The sequence below is a fragment of the Alligator sinensis genome, unplaced genomic scaffold (genome assembly GCF_000455745.1).
Source record: "Alligator sinensis unplaced genomic scaffold, ASM45574v1 scaffold1295_1, whole genome shotgun sequence".
In the NCBI taxonomy this organism is placed as follows: domain Eukaryota; kingdom Metazoa; phylum Chordata; order Crocodylia; family Alligatoridae; genus Alligator; species Alligator sinensis.
The window spans coordinates 2,402,617-2,421,070 of NW_005841880.1; the positions used below are offsets into that span (position 1 = coordinate 2,402,617).

General features: G+C 38.7%; 1 protein-coding gene across 5 annotated transcripts in view; it reads left to right on the plus strand.

The window, feature by feature from the left end:
- The first annotated feature begins 689 nt into the window (after positions 1 to 689).
- LOC102372028 (scaffold attachment factor B2-like) overlaps positions 690 to 18,454 on the plus strand; it is a 19,748-nt gene continuing 1,983 nt past the window's right edge. For 4 of the 5 annotated variants that reach the window (XR_003092558.1, XM_025196474.1, XM_025196476.1 and 1 more), the window contains exons 1-16: positions 690 to 784; positions 2,371 to 2,435; positions 2,523 to 2,801; positions 3,943 to 4,005; positions 5,174 to 5,201; positions 6,146 to 6,647; positions 7,055 to 7,101; positions 7,967 to 8,067; positions 9,176 to 9,325; positions 9,409 to 9,509; positions 11,002 to 11,147; positions 11,624 to 11,715; positions 12,919 to 13,058; positions 14,341 to 14,634; positions 16,237 to 16,374; positions 17,613 to 17,652. Coding sequence is in view for 4 of the 5 variants with exons in the window: in XM_025196474.1 (XP_025052259.1) it covers positions 2,565 to 2,801; positions 3,943 to 4,005; positions 5,174 to 5,201; positions 6,146 to 6,647; positions 7,055 to 7,101; positions 7,967 to 8,067; positions 9,176 to 9,325; positions 9,409 to 9,509; positions 11,002 to 11,147; positions 11,624 to 11,715; positions 12,919 to 13,058; positions 14,341 to 14,634; positions 16,237 to 16,374; positions 17,613 to 17,652 (2,079 nt within the window). In the remaining variant the exon portion in view is untranslated. The remainder of the gene's footprint in view (positions 785 to 2,370; positions 2,436 to 2,522; positions 2,802 to 3,942; positions 4,006 to 5,173; positions 5,202 to 6,145; positions 6,648 to 7,054; positions 7,102 to 7,966; positions 8,068 to 9,175; positions 9,326 to 9,408; positions 9,510 to 11,001; positions 11,148 to 11,623; positions 11,716 to 12,918; positions 13,059 to 14,340; positions 14,635 to 16,236; positions 16,375 to 17,612; positions 17,653 to 18,454) is intronic. The other variant, XM_025196477.1, reaches the window with a different exon arrangement.

Below are 18,454 nucleotides of genomic sequence, written 5' to 3' on the forward strand. Positions count from 1 at the left end.
AGACCCCCCCCCCGCCGGGGAGAAAATGGCGCCAAGCGGAAGGGGGATGTCACGTGACATGACTGGGACTTCCGGGTGTGCGCGGGCCTAGTTCACTGCTGCACCCCTCCCCCCCACACTTTTTTCCCAAGAAGTGTATTTTTACGCTCCCGTGCATTTTGGGCAGCCTACCTTTCTCAGGAATTACGCTTATTTCGGAAAAGTCCCACCTACACATCCTTCACATCCCACTAGTAGAGAAACACTGGACCAGGAGGTCCCAGGACAAGAGACTGGACTTATCTTCCCAGGGCAGCTGGACCTGATGATCTTGTGAGGTCCCTTCCAGCCCCTCAATCTATGAAATCTATGACCGGAGACTGGGCAAGATGGACCCAGTACATGGCGGGCACTGATTGTGTTCCGGAAGCAACTGGGAGGATTTTGCACTTCTAGGGGCAGGGGGTCGGAGACGATGATCCGTTGTGGTCCCTTCTGACTCTACAATCTGTGAATTTATGAATCTATCATGTCGGAGCACTTGTGAAACTCGCTTTTGGCATCGTGCATCCAAGCAGTGTTGGCCTGGTTTTAAACCAAAGTCTGTTGGGCTTTGCCACGGTGTTTTTTTTCCCCGGTGATGTGTTCAGCGCGCTCGGCTTATAGTACTCTGTAAACAAACGCTGGTTTTATCTCTCTTGCTTTTCCTCCCAATAGGCCATTGAGGAGGAAGGGGGAAATCCTGAAGAGATTCCAGTCGTTTCAGAGATAACGGTCAAGAAAACTCCAAAAAGAAGCAGCAAAGGTATAAAGAAGTTGAGAGAGGATTTTTTTTCCTTGATTCGCTAATACCTTGTGCCTACAAAAAAAAAACCAACCTTCCTTCTGTCTGTCCTTCCTTCCACAACATGCTGCTTTATTGATATACTTAACCAAGGTGGTCTGTCCCCAAATTCTTTTACATTTCTGTAGAAGCATAGAGTCCACAGTCAGTTACATGAGATGTCGAAGACCTGAAATCTCAAAGTTTCTAAACCAAAAAAAATAAACTTCAGGAAAAAAAGAAATGCTGGTGTTGATTCCAGTTGGAACTTAAATCTTCATGTTCTTTTAAAGCTCTGCTTACCATTATAGAGGAGAAAGTCATTGGATAGTTAGAGTAGATTGGTGCAGGGTGGGGCCGGAATCCAGTTTCTGTTTCCAGTGGTGAAGCTCTTGATTCCATAGTTTACTGTTCTTAATAGTTTAATGGTACATTTATTTACATTTATAGTTAAAATTTAACCCTGATGATATATCTATATTTACTCGAAAGTTGTTTTCAGGTGATATTTCTAACTACTGCTTGGAATAATTTTCCTAGTACAAACAAATCCTCCAGGTAATGGTCAAGAATTACCTTATCTTGTGACTTTTTTTTTTTTTTTAAAGATATGTTTCTATTTCTGAAATCAGGGTTGTCACTGTCACTAAATCATTTTTTAAAACTAACAGTTTAGAGGTAGAACCTGCTTCAGTACTGAATTATGTAGAGCAAATATTTTGAATAATTGATGATGAGTAAATTGTTGAAAGCTTTGAAGTGCATTGTGCTCGATCACGTAGCCTCTCCTCGTAATGCTCATGTAACAGAACTATGCCTGGCTCAGGTCAGTGCCATTAGTCACTGGCTGTGGATTAAATTGACTTGCAAATTCAAATGCATAATTATAACTCAGAATATAGAACATGCCTGTAAAAGTAGAGAGATGGTTAATGATTAAAGAATTTTTTTCCCTTCCCAGTTAATATGTAAAACATCATTTCAGTGAAACAGCATCGAAACTGAAACATTTCTCCTTTATGGAAAGGCTATTTCTAAAAACTTTCCCCCCCTTCTTGTGCTGTTCTTTGGCCTTTGAGGAAATAAATGCCTGAGAAATGATTTGGTCTGTTGTCATGAGAAGTTTACTCTTCTGTGGTGGACACTGTTGAGTTTAGTAATAACTGTCGCTGCTAATAGTATAGGTCAAAGAGATGAGTTGGTACTTCTCATAGTAAGAATTGTTATTAGACTGATATTTTAAATTAGTAAACTTTTGAAAATAATAACAGTTATGATTTAGTCAAGTTATGTTGCTGCATTGAATCAAGTAGTCTGCAAGTACTTTAGAGAAGCTTTTGGTTGAGTCTTGTTTAGTACAACTGGTAAATGTTTAGACATTGTATTGTTCTCACTTAGTGAAATGTGATATTAAGGGTTTTTTTGTTTCTTTTTAAGAATTGTTGAATAGGAGGCCAAGTGTATAACTTTTTCTGCAAAGAATTGTATTTAACCCCTGCTCTAACACAACACAGTCTGAAGAATATGGTTTTTGTTGTTTCTCATTCTAATCATCGTAATGTTACTAGGGCGCAAACCAGAGGAAGAGGGTGTTGAAGATAATGGACTGGAGGAGGATTCTGGAGATGGACAGGTATGTGCTACTGCATTTGAGGTGAAAAATAATAGTGTTGCATTTAAGTCACAATGTCTATTATATGTACTTTTTTTCTTTTTACAGGAGGATATTGAAGCAAGTTTGGATAACTTGCAGGATATTGACATGATGGATATTAGTGTGTTAGATGAAGCTGAAATAGATAATGGCAGTGCTGTAGATTGCGGAGAGGATTACAGTGCTGATAATATTCTTGACTCACTGTCTGATAGTAAAGAAAATGATGATGCAGAAATGAAAGAACTTCCAGATCAGCCTACAGAATATCCTGTAGGTAACTTGGAGGCATCTCCGCAATTATCAGAAATTAAAGAAGAATCAAGAGAAATACCAGTAGTGATGGTATGCATCTCTTACATGTGTGGAATCAGAATTTTTTTTTTTTTTTTCAAATTAAATAGTGAAATTGTACCTGAGCAATATTGAAAATAATTTGGGAATCTGAATTTTTTTTATGGTCATTGATTTTTATTTTATTTTTTAAAAATTATTTGTAGAAATAGCATTTTTGATTTAAAACATGCATAGGTTCTGTTTGCATGCCTTGTTAGTGCCCACAGTAGTATTTCTAGAAAGCCTTACTGATTAAATCAGTGAATTCCCTACTGTGCCTTAAATTTTACATTCTCATTTTCTCATCATTCCTTTGTTTTGGATGGTAGTCTGAGGGATACGTATGCCATAGTCTGTCGTCTTTGTAATTGAATCGGCTTTGCAATGGTTTATCGTACAATGTATTTTACATTTTATGATAACATTTGGTCTCCCAGTCATCCTGGCATTGGAAATATTTTTCACGCTGGCTTTTTGCACATGTTAGTTTGTAATGGGCAGCATTATCTTGTTTTGCCGGAGTATAAACTTTTCCGTAATTGTTTAGGTTACTTTCTTGAAACATACAGTGGGGTACAGGAAGAGAGTAATACTCGTATTACTCTGTGACGTGCTTTGTCTCCATCATCTGGATTGTTCATATCCTGAGATGACTGCTTTTTCTTTAATTTAGAATTGACAGTAATAAATAACAAAATTAAAATATTGAGTGGGTTGTATATTTTTACTGTAAAATTAATTACATTGCAATTTTTCATTAGACCAGCTGGCGGTCTAGAGGGAAACCTTGCTTAGTGTATTTGAATAAAAGGCATATAAGGAAAAATATGCCATATGGAATCTTTTTGTTTAATGTTGACATTTATTTTCAAAACAACAAGGAGACTTTAAAGTGGGCAGGGACAGACTAGGGACAGTTTGTTACCTGATTTCTTTCTTTCTTTCTTTCTTTTTTTTTAAGTTGCAATCATCTTTAGCCAGGTTTTCAAGTTTTAAAGGCTAGTAAATATTTAATTTCATATATCTCAGGAAAGTAAAGTTAGAAATAAAATGTTTTTCCAACCTTTCAGTTTCTCATTTGGTTTTATTTTCATTAAAGATGTGATGGATATTCTGTAGGGAATGAAATGTCGCCTATTTATTCTTTCAGGCAGAGAGTGAAGATGTTGGGAACTGTTTAGATGCTACTTCATCTGATTTGATTATTGTAAAGGTAAATAAGCACTACTTTTTTAACAGATTACTAGCAATGATGATGTATGAACAGCTAATACCTTTGTCTCTCTCTGGAAAATATTCAAATGTTTTGTTCTTATTTCTTAATTTAGAAGTAAGAATATGCAGTAAGCATATTAAAACTACATGGATTCCCCTATATATTTGTGTGTAGATTCAGAGAATTTGAGGTCCTTTTATGCTTTATTCTAAAAACAATCCAATTTGTATTCTGTACCCAACTCAAACTATAACTGTTGCACTTCACTCTATTTCCTTCATCAAATGTGTGAATACGATTTTCAGAATAATTAGATATCATATACAACGATTGAAATTATTGCTGAAACACTGGGTTTGGGTTCCAGCATCCTTGAGCATCCAGGGCTCTTGCTGACTTCCACAAGAGCTGTAGGTGACCTGTTTCTGCTGATCAAGTTCACAGAAAAAACTTACGTAGAACAGGGTGGCAACCTTGCAACACATGCCACAACTGGCATGGGCAGCCAGTGTGTGTGGCATGTAGCAAATTGGGGAGGGGACAGGCAGCTCAGTGGCAAATAGGGCAAGAAACAAAACAGTGCAGCGGATCAGGCAGGGAATAGAAAGCAGAGCAGCAGATTGGGCAGAGGGAAGGGATCAGAGTGGCTCGTGGGGATGGCACAAGGCTGATTTTTGAGGCATGTGCTCTAAAGAGTTTAACCCTAACAGATTTAGAACATGGGATTGCAAATTATAGGAGCATGGTGTTCATGAAGCTTTTGCTTGCTAATTATTTGCATGTGTTTCTGGGAGTAGTATAAATGAACAGCACATCACATGCTAGCTGAATAATAGTGCTATTCTGATATTATCTAATTCTGTGTAAAACAAATGGCTGTATCAGTGCTGTAGTGTTCTCTGAATTGCCACAGAAACTCTTCCTTTATGCAATTAATTCTGAGTTCCTGTTATTTTATTTCATCAGTGGACAATGCGTTAGGACTTTATGTAAAGATAATAGATTAAGACTTATTTAAAGATAATTTAAGGAATTTACACTTCTCACAGTTTACAATATTACCAAAACTTGAGCATTTTTTAAATTCCTTCTAGATGTAATTTGGGCCCAGTTGAACAGCGCTGTGATATATATATATATTTTTGTTTGTTTTGTTTGTTTGTAGGAAATTGAAGAACTGCCTTTGGAGCCAGGTACTGTTTAACAAAAAAACCCAGAAATACACACCTAGTTTGGAAACAGTTTCACACTTCCACCTAATCCCTTTTTGTATCCCTACTTTGGTTTTTTGTTTTGTTTTTTTTTTTTTTAAACTGAATTACTATAGTGTGCATTGTTCTAATGGTGGACAACCAGATCATGCAAGGGTCATAGAGATTGGAAACCCAGTCATATCACCAGATCTGTAATGGTGTCATCTCCATCATTTGAGAAAATAGGTTCAATGTGAATTAAAGTGGTTGATTAGAAAATGTTCTCATTGGCTATGTTAATTAACCTGAGCCTTGAAACTTAAAGGTTCTGCACATAAAAGCAGATCTTGTGATATCACACAGTACCATAATTCTGTAATTTTGAATAGAGGAGTTCAGGTAGTATATAAAGCTGTGGTAGGGAACTAAAGTGAATGGACTTCAGAAGAAGGAAGACCGAGTTTCTTCATGGAATTATCATACAGATATTATTCACTTTCTGGACTGCAAAAATACTTGTGCACCAACAGAAGATGCCCCAGTTTTCATGTTGGACTCTCTGCTAAAAGAATTTCACAGGAATCTGGAAATTGAACTGTCAAAAGAATTGATGCAGTCAGTTAAGGATCTTGGACTTTGGAAGCTAAATTAGGAAGAACTAGAACTCGACATCATGAAGACTGTCAAGGATCAGCCAGAAGGTTATATGTTAAGTTTATCGGGCGTTTTTCTTCCGTGTAGCTTTCGGGCTTTAACGTAAGAGTTTGTTAGAGAGCAGCTAGCCTAGGGCTCTTACTGTTGTGTCCACTAGGGTTTTCCAATCTCTGTGTAGCTTAGAAGGTCTCTTGGTGTTAGTGTGGCAGCCATGCCAGTTCCACATTTGTGATTGCTGTATTTCCCTGGTGATTAAATCTTGTGCCATTCTATTCCTGTTAAATCCGTAGAAAATGAGAAAATACTCGACATTTTGGGGGAAACTTGTAAATCTGAGCCACTTAACGAAGACAATTCCGAAGTGGAGCAGCCATTTGCACAGGAAGGAAGTAACGTGGTGCCAGGCAGAAAGCTAGCAGAGGAAGAGGACGCTCTTGCTGCCGCTGAGTCGGAGGAAGAGGCCTTAGCTTTGGACAGCAAATCGGCCCCAGCAGTGGCAAGGAAGGAGGCAAAGCGTTTAGTTGTAGCGAAAGGGGAGACAAGTGAACAGACAATAGAGGAAGAGAAACCGGAGGACTCTGAATGTTTAGGAGTAGACCCCGTAAGCGATCAGAGTAGCAAAGCCTCCCAAGGCCCGGAAGCCTCTAGTGGGGAAACAGCGGATAAAGGCGCGGGTGCCGAAACCAAAGATAGTAAAGAAGATGCCAAGAAACCCGAAGACAAAGCTAATGCTGAAGACTCATCCGCTACTAAAGAGTCCTCTACCAATGAGGGCGGTGATCAGAAAAAGAGGTTTGTTTTTTCTCAGTTCTAGACCAGATGCTATCTTTTTTCATTGGTCATTAAGTGATGCAAAAAAGCTGTTTCCTTCAATTGGCCAGCGAGACTGATGAAATTGTAGCTTATTCCTAAAGAATCTCTTTTGTTTCTTGTGCAGTTTTTAACCAAGGTCTTGATTTCTTTCCTTTCCTCAACCTTCAAAGGTTGTTTTCTTAATTTTTATTATGTGCCAAACAGAATTAATTATCTGTTTTAAGCAAATGACTTCCCTTATTTCTTGTCAGATTTCTTAAAACAAGTTTGCAAAGGTCTTTTTATTTCACAACTAATTTTCTGGTAGGTATTGAATGCTAGTGCATATAAGAGTTAGTTTTGTTTCTGATTATTCTTTGTTCACTAACATCATTTTTTGTCTTTAGCTCTATTGAGGATGCAGAGACAAAGACAGTCTCAAAAGATGAGAAAGGTAGGTTTTAGAAATGAGACTGATTTTGGATAAAATTATTGGGCCAAATCCTGACATAAATTGACTGACTGAGGTCAGGAGAATTCAAGGGAAAAATTGGGCTTATGTTTTGGCTGATGTTTTATGGGTTTCATTTGGCCCTAATCTAGCCTTAAGTGTATACCTAACTGCGCTATGGCTTATTTCTGTTAATCTTGGTGGGATTGCTCCCAGTAGTAGCATTTAAGTGGACACGTAAATTGTGTTTTTTCAGGATTAGGATGTGCCTTTGAAAGCACAGTAATGCTAAGAGGGAAATTAGTAAATTGCTTTATTCAGTGTGTGTTTCTCACATCTTCAGGGAAGATTGCCAGTGCAATGAAGATTTAGCTTTCTTGTAATTCAGGTTAACTCTAGTGTGATTAGAATTGATTGGATTGTCTCTCCTAACAAGACTGTTACTTTTGACTAGCTCTAATTTATATAAAATAGTCTTGCTGATGGACTGCAGTAAAGGCAAGACTTTAAAAACGTCATCTAAAACTTTCTGATTAGATTTCTACTTTCTGTGGTAGTCATTAAAGAAATTCAGGTCTCTAATAGTGGGTTGTTTGTTCGTTTTTTTGCAGAAACTCTCTAGTTGAAAATACCATATCATGCTTTTATTATTCTGCATGTTACAACACTAGTGGTTTGTTTTGAGATACAGAAATTAAACCTCATGTACTTAAGAGTGATGAGCAGGTCTAAACGTTGGAATTGAAGTGGTAGTGTAGTTTAGATTTAGTATGGGCTGTAATTTATGAAAGTGGAATTTCTAGGGAAATTGTTTTTTGAATGCAGCGCTTCTCTGATATAGTAGTGTTTAATAATTTTTTTAAATTAGGTCGTGCAAGTAGCAGTTCTGGTAGAAATTTGTGGGTTAGTGGACTTTCCTCTTCTACCAGAGCTACGGACTTGAAGAACCTTTTCAGCAAGTATGGAAAGGTATGTGTTGTACAGTGCTTCTACATTCAGTTTTACTTATTAATTTTGATAAAAGGGTTTACATGCTGTACCATCTAGCTGTTTCTTTTTTAGTAAGGAACAGCATATTGAATTATGAGGAAAGCTGGCGTGAACTAGTTGTATGGTTTAACAAACAAAGCAACTGGACAGAAAAATGCCATGTAATTAATGGCAAGTTTCCAGAGGTTGGATTAAACAACAGGAGCTGGGCTTTTAACCAGCTTTTGAAAATAGCTCCCTACAAATATAGCACTTCACCAAATACCTTTCAAAATTTCTGGGGAAAGTAAAACACTGGTTGCTTACTTCTGCAGCCCCAGTCACTTTACCATTCATAGAAAAAAAAATCAAACCAGGATGTTTTCTGCAAGCCAGGTCTTAGATGCTACCTGACTGGCAATTTGTTAGTGAGGATTTTCTGAATGACACTCAGGTACTCTGTATGTTTGCTTATCCAGAAAAGTGCATCTTTTTACAATGTCAATCATGCCTATGGTAGTCCAGTGTTAGCATTAATTGCTTTAAAGGTACTTTAACAAATCCATACATCTGCATTTTATTACTGAATTGAAGAAACTAGATATCTTACCCCAGCCAAAGATTCAGTAGACTGATATGCAAGATAAGAAACAGTGGGGTAGTGTACAGCATGTGACTGGCCTCTGTGGTCACTGGACTGTGCAGCAAGGATAAGATTTCTGGAGAACTAAAATCTGTATTATAATCTTAAACTGAAGTCTTCCCAACTATTTTGGCACCATCACTGCCATGTATGGAAATATTTCTAGTACCTGGAGAAGTACTTTAATGGCAGCTTTTTCAGAATTCTTCTGACCAGTCTACTTATATCTCTGTTCCCCTGTATAACTTTGGGGTCACTTGCAAAATAAACTTGGCTCAGTTGGACAAATGCTGCTTGTTAGAAATGCTGATTTTCCAGTGCAGTTTCAGAAGAGCAAATGCTCTTGGTTTACACAGTATTGACGAACAATTCTTTTGGTATATGAGGGACTTGGCAGTACTTAAGTTGTAAATACATGATGTTCTGCAGTTACAAAATAACTTATATTAATTTAATTTTTGCAAGGTGGTTGGTGCAAAAGTAGTAACTAACGCTCGCAGTCCTGGTGCTCGCTGTTACGGTTTTGTTACAATGTCCACATCTGAGGAAGCAACTAAATGTATTAGTCACCTCCACAGAACAGAGCTACATGGAAAAATGATCTCTGTAGAAAAAGTAAGTGAGCACTTTCCATGATTCAGTGTAATGCAAGGATAAAAATACTGCATAGACTAATGCTCTGATATTTAAAATTCCAGGCAAAAAATGAACCAGCTGGGAAAAAACCTTTAGACAAAAAAGAAAATGAAGTAAAGAAGGAAAAAGACAGACACCATTCTACAGATTCCAAGTCTGAAAAGTAATTTTTTTTTTTTAAGAGATCCTATATTTGAAATATTAAAATGTAATGCAAAACCATAGTTAAAGATTAATAACAAATTAAAAGATAATTTTGGAAGTACTGTATCGTGATTGGTTGGTTCATACTAACCCTCAGATAACTTGGTTTGCTCATAGAGCAGGAGAAGCATTTTTATTGCACCCTGTAGGTCTAGCTTCATGGATCCCATTTCAGAATTTTTTTCATCTGAGAGTGAATAGCAACAAGTTAAATCTGTAACCCAGTTCCTCCTTATGTGTATATTTCAAATTTGTGTCTCTGCTTCAGTTCAGCACACCCTAATGATTTCTTGGACTTCAACTCTTGTCTGATTGCCTACACATACCTGGTGCTTATTTAAAATGGTACATTAAGACAATGATGAAATTCTTAGATCTTGTGAATTGTATCTATGAAAGATCAAAAAAGGGGGTCTTGGGTCTAGCATGTGTTAGTACAACGTTGCTGGTATAGCAGACCTGTGTCGTGTAAGACCCAGTTTCTGCCTGCAAAAATGGTATATAACTTTTTGCTCTGTTCTACTTTTGTCTTTATCTGCGTTTTAAGAAGGGACTGGGTTATCACTGAGTAGTTGAGACAGACGTGGTGAAGAAGAAATCACAATGGTGCCACGGGTTCTTTTGTAACAACCCAGTGCAGTTATTTGTAACTTGGAATCTGGCCACATCTTTTCAGGCCCTGTACTGGCATCTCTTGAGTAAATTCACTCACAAAACCAGCATTGACAGCAGCATGTTCAGCATGATTATTGTTGAATGTACTGTCTCCTCACAGATGAGGATTAAAGGGTCTCTTTATGTTCCTTGGAGTGGGTCAGCTCTATAAATTGTCATATCATCCTTTTGTTTAGGCTACTTCATTAAAAGACTAGTCCCTGTTTTTAAAAAAGCCTTTGGAATGGGCCAGGAGAGAGATTATTCCAATGTCTATTTTTTGTGGGGTTTGGTAGCCTTTGTTTGAGAGAGGCATTCCTTACACAGTGGTTTATTTGCTGCTTAGAGGTCACTCCATATTAAACTACCTTTCAAAACCCCTGATTGTGCTTTGACCATCTTGCTTGGTAGATTGTTAGGATTCAAACGTTTATGCAAAAATTCTTATTCTGATTGAGCTCATAATTTTTGTGGGTGTCTGCATTTCAGTTCCAAAAAGTGAGCTGCATATGAAGTTAATCATCAAAATAATTGAAATTTTTATCAAAAACCATCTGGAGAACTTGTGTTCAAAAGAATCACCTGTCTTTTCCCTTGCATCTTTCAAGCTTTGATATTCAGTCAACTAGATTAAAAATAATAAGATGCAAATATATGTTGTATTTAGTATTTGGCAGATGAGAAGAATTTGTTGCAATTTCAATTTTTAAAGACTGGTTTGTGCAGAAGTCAAAAAGGAGTGCATGCATCTAGACTATTTCCTCTGTACTTTGCTTTAAAGCTCATTTTATCTGTAGGTCTGTCAATATTAAAAAGGATGAGAAGACAGACAAGAAAGATGATGCTAAGAAAATGGAAAAAGATGGCAAAGATGAAAAAGAAGGAAAAGAGAAAGATGAACAGAAAGCAGGAGTCACGGATCGCTCAAGGATAAGCAAATCAGGTAGCTCAAGCTGCTTTGTTAATATAAATGGGATACCATATTACAGATGTCGTTCACATGGGCAATTAACAGCTGACAAAGACATCCCAACAAAATGACAATTGTGTTGTGCCATAGCTACACAGTGGAGTCTCTGGGGAAAATTATATTCCCTTCTGTTGGAGAATTCTGTCCAATGCTTTACATTCACCATTTTGAATAGTCTGTCTTGAATGTGTTAGTTTCCTAAAGGTAACAAACTGAGCATTATAAAATGGTGCTTTTGCTGATGTATCTTACCTGCTGGAGCCAGTGTCATATTTAAAGTCTAAACAAATTTAAAACTTTAAATCTAAAATATTTTTCTGCTTTTGCGTTTCCATAAATGATTATATCCACCTAATCTGATGACTTCAATTGTTTCAAGAACAGTTTAACGTTTCTTAGATGACTTAAATGATCTTTGGTTTGTACTTTTTCCCCTCTGGTTTAAATAGGAAGTCGAGGAACTGAAAGGACAGTGGTGATGGATAAATCCAAAGGAGAACCAGTTATTAGTGTGAAAACTTCTACTACATCAAAAGAAAGAGTGAGTATATTGTTCATAGACACCAGGGCAATCTTCCCTGAAAGATCTTTGCGGAGTGTCTGATTTACATTTCGAGAACTTCGGTTTTCCTTTTTTAAACCGGTATGAACTAGTAACATAACACAGTTTTGATAAACGTTTGTGCCCTGCCTATGCTGTAACCATAATCATTGATGCTAGAGGCAGGAAATTGCATTTGTACTGTAACAAGGCCACTGAGACAACATTGTCTCTTAAGGTATAGGATGCAGAGGAGGGGCTCTTGCATTTATTACAAATGGTATGGTCTCATCTTATGCTTGCGCATTCTCCTCAGAAATTGCAGCTAAGTGACTTTTTAGTATAAATACAAGGATTCCTTTGGCCTCGGCTCCTTTCTGTCTTATCTGCAGTGTCGGCCATTACAGCTCCTAGTAGGGAAGGGTTGATGGGTTCTTTGTGAGCATATACAGTGTACTCTGTTGAAGTGTATAGCCTTGGAACTGGAAAAAGCTATGTACTTAGACCATGCATTTATTTGATAAGCAGTGCTCCTTATGTATACAGCACCCCTACACTGTGATATTAGCAGGCCTGAAAATGAACTACGTGCCCTCATTTTCAAGGCCTCTAACAGTCAGTTTCAGGCCTGCTGATTCCCATAATTTCCCTGGTTTCTGAGAGCCACCCTTTGAGAGATCATTTTCCTTTGCTCTTCCTGATGGAGTTAACTGTACCATTAGTTTCAAACTAGTCTGGTTAGGTACAGTAAAATTAACTCTGCAGTTAAAGGGAGCACAATTGTGAAATATGCACTTAGACATTTTATGGATGTAACCAGCATGCAGATAGCCAGGGTACCCTAAACCAGTGTTTCCCAACCTTTTCCAGCCCAAGCCACACTTACATTAATAAAACTTTTCAGCAGCACCTGTTAAGGCATTCCCCATCCTCATACCAGTTGTAGCTCATTGCCATGGCAAAATTCTGCGTCGTACCTGTTCATTTCTGATGGCACACTTTTGTGCTGTGGCACACTGGTTGGGAAACGCTTCCTTAAACAACGGGCAGCAAATTAGGACCCGTGTTGTGTTTCACAGTTAAGCAAATTATGTGCTTATCTGCTATGCATATGTGGAGTACTCTGTAAATGGGCATTAACGTTGCCTTTGGAAACTTAATCCAAACATGTATTTAATTTACTATATTACCTTGATTAAACAGAGCACTAAGAGCCAGGACCGCAAATCGGAGAGCAAAGAGAAACAAGATATCTTGTCATTTGATAAAATCAAAGAACAGCGAGAACGTGAACGCCAGCGACAGAGAGAACGAGAAATCAGAGAAACAGAAAGACGACGGCGGTGAGTTTCATATTGATGCTTCTTTCCCAGCAGAGGTATTTTCTTTCAGAGTAGCACCTGAGGGCTTTTCCTCACTATTAGTCAGTATTTTTGACAGCCTTCAGCTTGCAGTATCTAGACTGCTGTTTGCAAAATAATCAATAGATTGACAGCAATCTCTTTAACGGTAGGTGATGTTCAAATGTGATCCCTGATGCTAAAACATAGACGAAGTTTTCTTACCTTTAACAGCTGTTCTTAGTGGTGTGGTGATGAGAAGTTTCTCCCCAGGAACCAAACATAATTTGCCTGTGAAATACACAGTAATGGATAAGATCAGGGAAGTGGTCATTAAAACTGACTACTGTTCACTGCAGATAACTTATGAAGGTTATTTTTAGTCCCTTGTTTTGACTGCGAAACTTGTTCACAAATGACAGTTTTGTGTTGTGGTTCATTTTATAGCTGAACTTATTAAAGCATAGGGAATGTTATATTGCCCACTTGATACTTGACCAATTTTTGCAAGTTTATAGCAGTTTCACATTTGCTGTCATGCAAGAGATAAAATGGCCATAAAACATGTCAAAGGATCATTTATTCTACTTTGAAAACATATCTTGATAGCACAGAACAGGAGAACATTATCCTACAGTGACATTGTATTCTGCTGGCAGTGTCTGTTACAGAAATGGCATGTTTGTGGATTTTGTTACCTTGAGTTTAGCATTATTTATGTTCAAAATTTACTGTCTTGTATTTTTTCCATGGGTTAGTGTTTATATTTTCCTAATAGCCTTAGTCAAAAAAGGCTTAATGGATTTTGCTCTAAAACTTTGCACTTCAGTATTCTTTCAAAGACAGACTACTGAAAGATTTTTCACATTTTACATTTAATTCTGCTAAAACGACTCTGAGCCTTGCTTATATTTAATGACAGTTTCTTTGGGGCAGAAGTGTTTCCCTTTTGTCAGAATTGCACACCTCCTTTTTCCTTTGACACCAGGTACAGAATGTATAGAGAGCTTGCTGGCCCAAAGGAAGCATTTTCAAAATTGCTTTCAAGAAAAGGAATGGTTACCACTACACACTGCTTGCCTCTTGTCTCGCGTGTTTATTGATTTTTATTTATTTTTAAACTGTTCTAACTGGCTATGATTTTAGTGAGGAGGAAAATGCCCAAGCTAATGGGGTTGTACAAGGTGATCTAAGAAACTTGTCACAACCTGCCCTCCTCCCTTCTCCCTGAAACTGAAGGTGTGCACTTCTTATGATAAAGCAAATCTCCACTTGAATTACACAGAGAGCAAGAACGGCGAGAGAGAGCACAACGTCTTCAAGCCATTCATGAACGGGATGAAAGACAGAGGCTCCAGAGAGAGCGGGAGCGACTTGAATTTCAAAGGCAGCGTCTTGACAGGGAACGTATGGAGAGGGAGAGACTGGAAAGAGAGAGGATGCATATAGAGCAAGAGAGGAGAAGAGAACAGGAGCGCATTCAACGGGAGAGAGAGGAGCTGCGGCGCCAGCAAGAACAACTGCGCTACGAACAAGAGCGGCGGTCTGCACTGAGACGACCATATGACCCTGATGGAAGGTAATGGTGCTTGCAAGGCAGTTTTAGAGACCCTCTGTGATATGAGGGCTAGCGAAGTAACCAGCAAATGGATCTTATGCCGCCAGTAAGTGTGCAGAGAACAGATGCTGAACTTCACAGCATTGCCATACTGTTTGCAGTTCAAAGTTTATTTACAAGTTGCTGTTCACACTTTGTTATATTAATTTGATCTTTCTAAATAGGCACAATCAGCAAAATGCACAGATGTGTTAGGCATCGCCACTCTGAGTTTGCTGTCTGAAGTGCCTTAGAAAACATGATGTGGTCAGACAGCCATAGCAGGTTATGGATTCCCTCCATTACCATGCCATGCTCTCTGAGTGCTGTGACATGAATTGCCTTGCTGCTTCTTGAATAAAGGAAGAGTAACTTTCCCCCTCATACTTTGAATCGGCTTTCAGCTACCTGCATCATGACCTGTATGGCAGTGGGAGTTTCTTCCTCAGTTGACTCTCACAAGCTTTAAATCTGCTTTGTTCCTGTTTTGTTTTGTTTTGTTTTTTTTACCCCAGTGTGGGGAAAGAAGCTTATACCTTATCAAATTACTTTTCACTTTGATCATTTCTCTGGCAGATTTTCACAAACCTCTCAGTTTATGTTGCTAGCTGAGTACTGAATTTTAAAGTGGACCAGGTTGCTTAAAGAAAAATACATCATTCATAAGTTGGGCACCTGTGTTTCTGTTCAGAAAATTGTTGTTCCCCGGTTGCATTCACTTCTATTAAATGATTTGTGCCAGGGTGTGATTAGTCTTTCACGGAGTTGCTAATAGCCAGAAATGTACTTAGCTCCCCTGTTTCTTGTAGTTGTAGGAACATGTCTATAATGTCCCCATCGTAGGTCTCTGAGGATTTAAAAACAAACCAAAAAGCTGTAGCATTCAGCGACTCCTGTTAATACTGACATTGCAGGCTTACAAAGCTCTGAATGTGGCCGAATGTTTTCAGGCATTCTGAATCAGTGTCCTTTGGGATGTCAGTTCACACACAACTGCAAAGATGGAAGGCTTGTAAAATGATAGAAAAAGTTGCTTGAATTGTAAGATCTTTGGGGGTTTGCTCACCTGTTTCTGATGCACCTGAAATCTAGTCACTTGGGTATAAATTTTACCCTTGGTTCAATTCTAGTGAATTGGATTTTGCTAAGGATGAATTTGGCTGTCATTCACCAGCCACTTTAGTACAATTTTATTGTAAGGAAAATAAAAAAGCCAGTGAAATGTACGTAACGCTGTTTGATGACATTGGTTATTCCCGTCTGACTGCTACAGATACTAGACTCAAGGGAGGGTGAATGAGTGACTTAAATTGTGGATTTGAATCCTCAGAGGCCAGTGTCAGTAGGATGGAATAGCCGCTTCATTGTAACACATTCTGAGATTGAAGGGTGTGTAGTAGTGATAGTTAACTCTTTTCTGAAATTGAAGTGCCACATCAGTCCGGTGTGTCAGCAATCTTAATTATTTAAAATAAAAAAGAATTATTGAAAGTTCAGATTAACTAACTAGATGCATCAACTGAGACTTGATTTGAAGACAGCAAGAGAAGAAAAATCATCATCCCAGTACGTGCTTTGTTACAGGCGGGATGATCCGTATTGGCCAGAGGCGAAACGAATGGCGATGGATGATAGATACCACTCTGACTTCAGCCGCCAAGAGCGCTTCCATGATTTTGACCACAGGGAACGTGGCCGTTACCAAGACCATTCTATGGACAGGTTAGTAAGGTGACATATTTTTTTTACATACCTGATTTACTATTTTCCTTACAAAACAGCACAGAAACAAAAGTAGGGCATCACAACGTGTGCTCATCTGCAAGCTTGTGTACATGGTGTTGTCTGTTGTTTTTAGAACTGCCTTGAAAAATGTTTGTTCATATTTGTCTGAAAAACATTGCAGTTTCATGCCAGGTGTTTGGAACAAGCCTCATAAACAAAGCCCCCTCTTATACACGTTGAGTGGGTCTCCCGTGCTGCACTTGGAAGTAGAAAGCTTCTGTACAGATAACACTTACACAGGGTTCTCAGTCCTGCTTCCTAGCTCTTTAGACAAGGCTAGTGATAATCGTCTTTTGGTTTTAAAGTTGTGCTTTCTCCTCTGACACTGGAAGTCTAGTGCATGAATGGCGAAGCTGGTTGTTACATATTTGTAGAGCTGCACCTTTTTTTCCCCAAACCATGTGAAAACACTTGTTAGAATCATAGGAAGTTAGGGTTGGAAGGGGCCTCAGGAGGTCTCATCTAGTCCAACCCCCTGTTCGGAGCAGGGCCAGCCCCAACTAGATCATCCCGGCCAAAGCTCTTGTCTAGCTGGTTTTTGAAAATCTCCCCAGGGTGGAGCTTCCACCACCACTGTGGGTTCTGCAGACGTTCACATTTGGACTTTTTTACAGCAATTTCCGGGGGTCTGGGCTGGCACGGGTGCTAAGGCAGATGGTTGACAGCCTAGAGGTCGCAAGTTTGAGGCCATAGCAGAAGCGCTCGTCGTGCGGCCTGTCATATTCCAACAAAATCTGTGAATTCTGCTACGTAACTTGTCACAAGGACCCAAAAAAGGAAAGGATAGCAACTGAAAGCTTCATGTGGGAGCTATTCCACTTCAGTTATTTCTCCAGCTCCTGTTGGTCCCAGTGATGTTTATTAGGTAGCCTTTCTTGGTCCCAGCCTTGCCTCCTAGTCTGATTTAGTACCATTTTCTCAGGCACTTGAACATGCGTTGTGCTACCTCGCTCCCCAGATTTTGGCGTATGTTATTTCAGTCCTCTGATGTGTTTCTGCTTTAAAACACTTAGTGTTTCTCTGCCTCAAACACTTGATTTTTAATTAAATAATTAAATGTGTGTTGCGATTTTCTAATTGAAATGTAGTTATTGCCTGGTGGGTTACTTCCTGTAAACTAGAGTCTGATTATGTGATTGTTACTGATTTTATTGAATTGCTCCTTTTTATTCCAGGAGAGAAGGTTCAAGGGGAATACCAGATAGAGATTCACAGGTACGTTCAGTTCGAATGATGGTTTCGTAAACCACATAAATAGATTATGCCTTTCACTGAGGAAGAGCGCAGAGCGTGTTCCAAACTGATACACCAGGTTCATGTTACCTGCTGCTTAAATGCAGCCAGCACTGGCATAAAACGTAGCAGCTGTTAAATAAGCAATTCATTTCTTGCACTGAATGTGCAAAGCATAAATTAGTTGCTAACTAGGGCAGCTGTCAAAAATTAGGGAAGAACTGTCTCTAAATGATCGGAGTTACCATATGCACTCTTCTTTGTGGGCTAGTAGGTGAAAATGAAAAGTGTTCTGGTTATTGGTGTCAGATGTTTGTAAGTGTAAGTGGTAATTTATTCTGGCACTGTCTTCATGAGCAGAGAGAGGCACCAGGAAGGAGTTCACAGCTTGTAGTCTACCTAAGTGTGCTATAGAAAATATACAGTCCCATAACAGGGAAAGGCAAATCTGCACAAAAGCAAATGAGTGACAACTAGATCAGTACCTTGAAAATGTGTTCTGCTGGCGTTGTCCAAAGAGGAGGAGCAGAAATGAATGTGGTTCATGTAAAGTTATCTAGCCATGGTGTGACAATAAAAGGGAGTTGGCACCCAGAATAAACTGCTTAGAGAAGTAAGAGTCAGCGAAGAATAAAACAGGTAGCGTTTAAAGCTCTAGAAGCTCACGCAAAGACGGACCTCATTGAGTCTTGCTGTCCTAGCTTGTGCGGACTTCCGATAGGCTATTCCAGTGGTTTAAGGTTGTTGACTAGTATACCTCTGAGAGGAAGACTATGGCATTCCT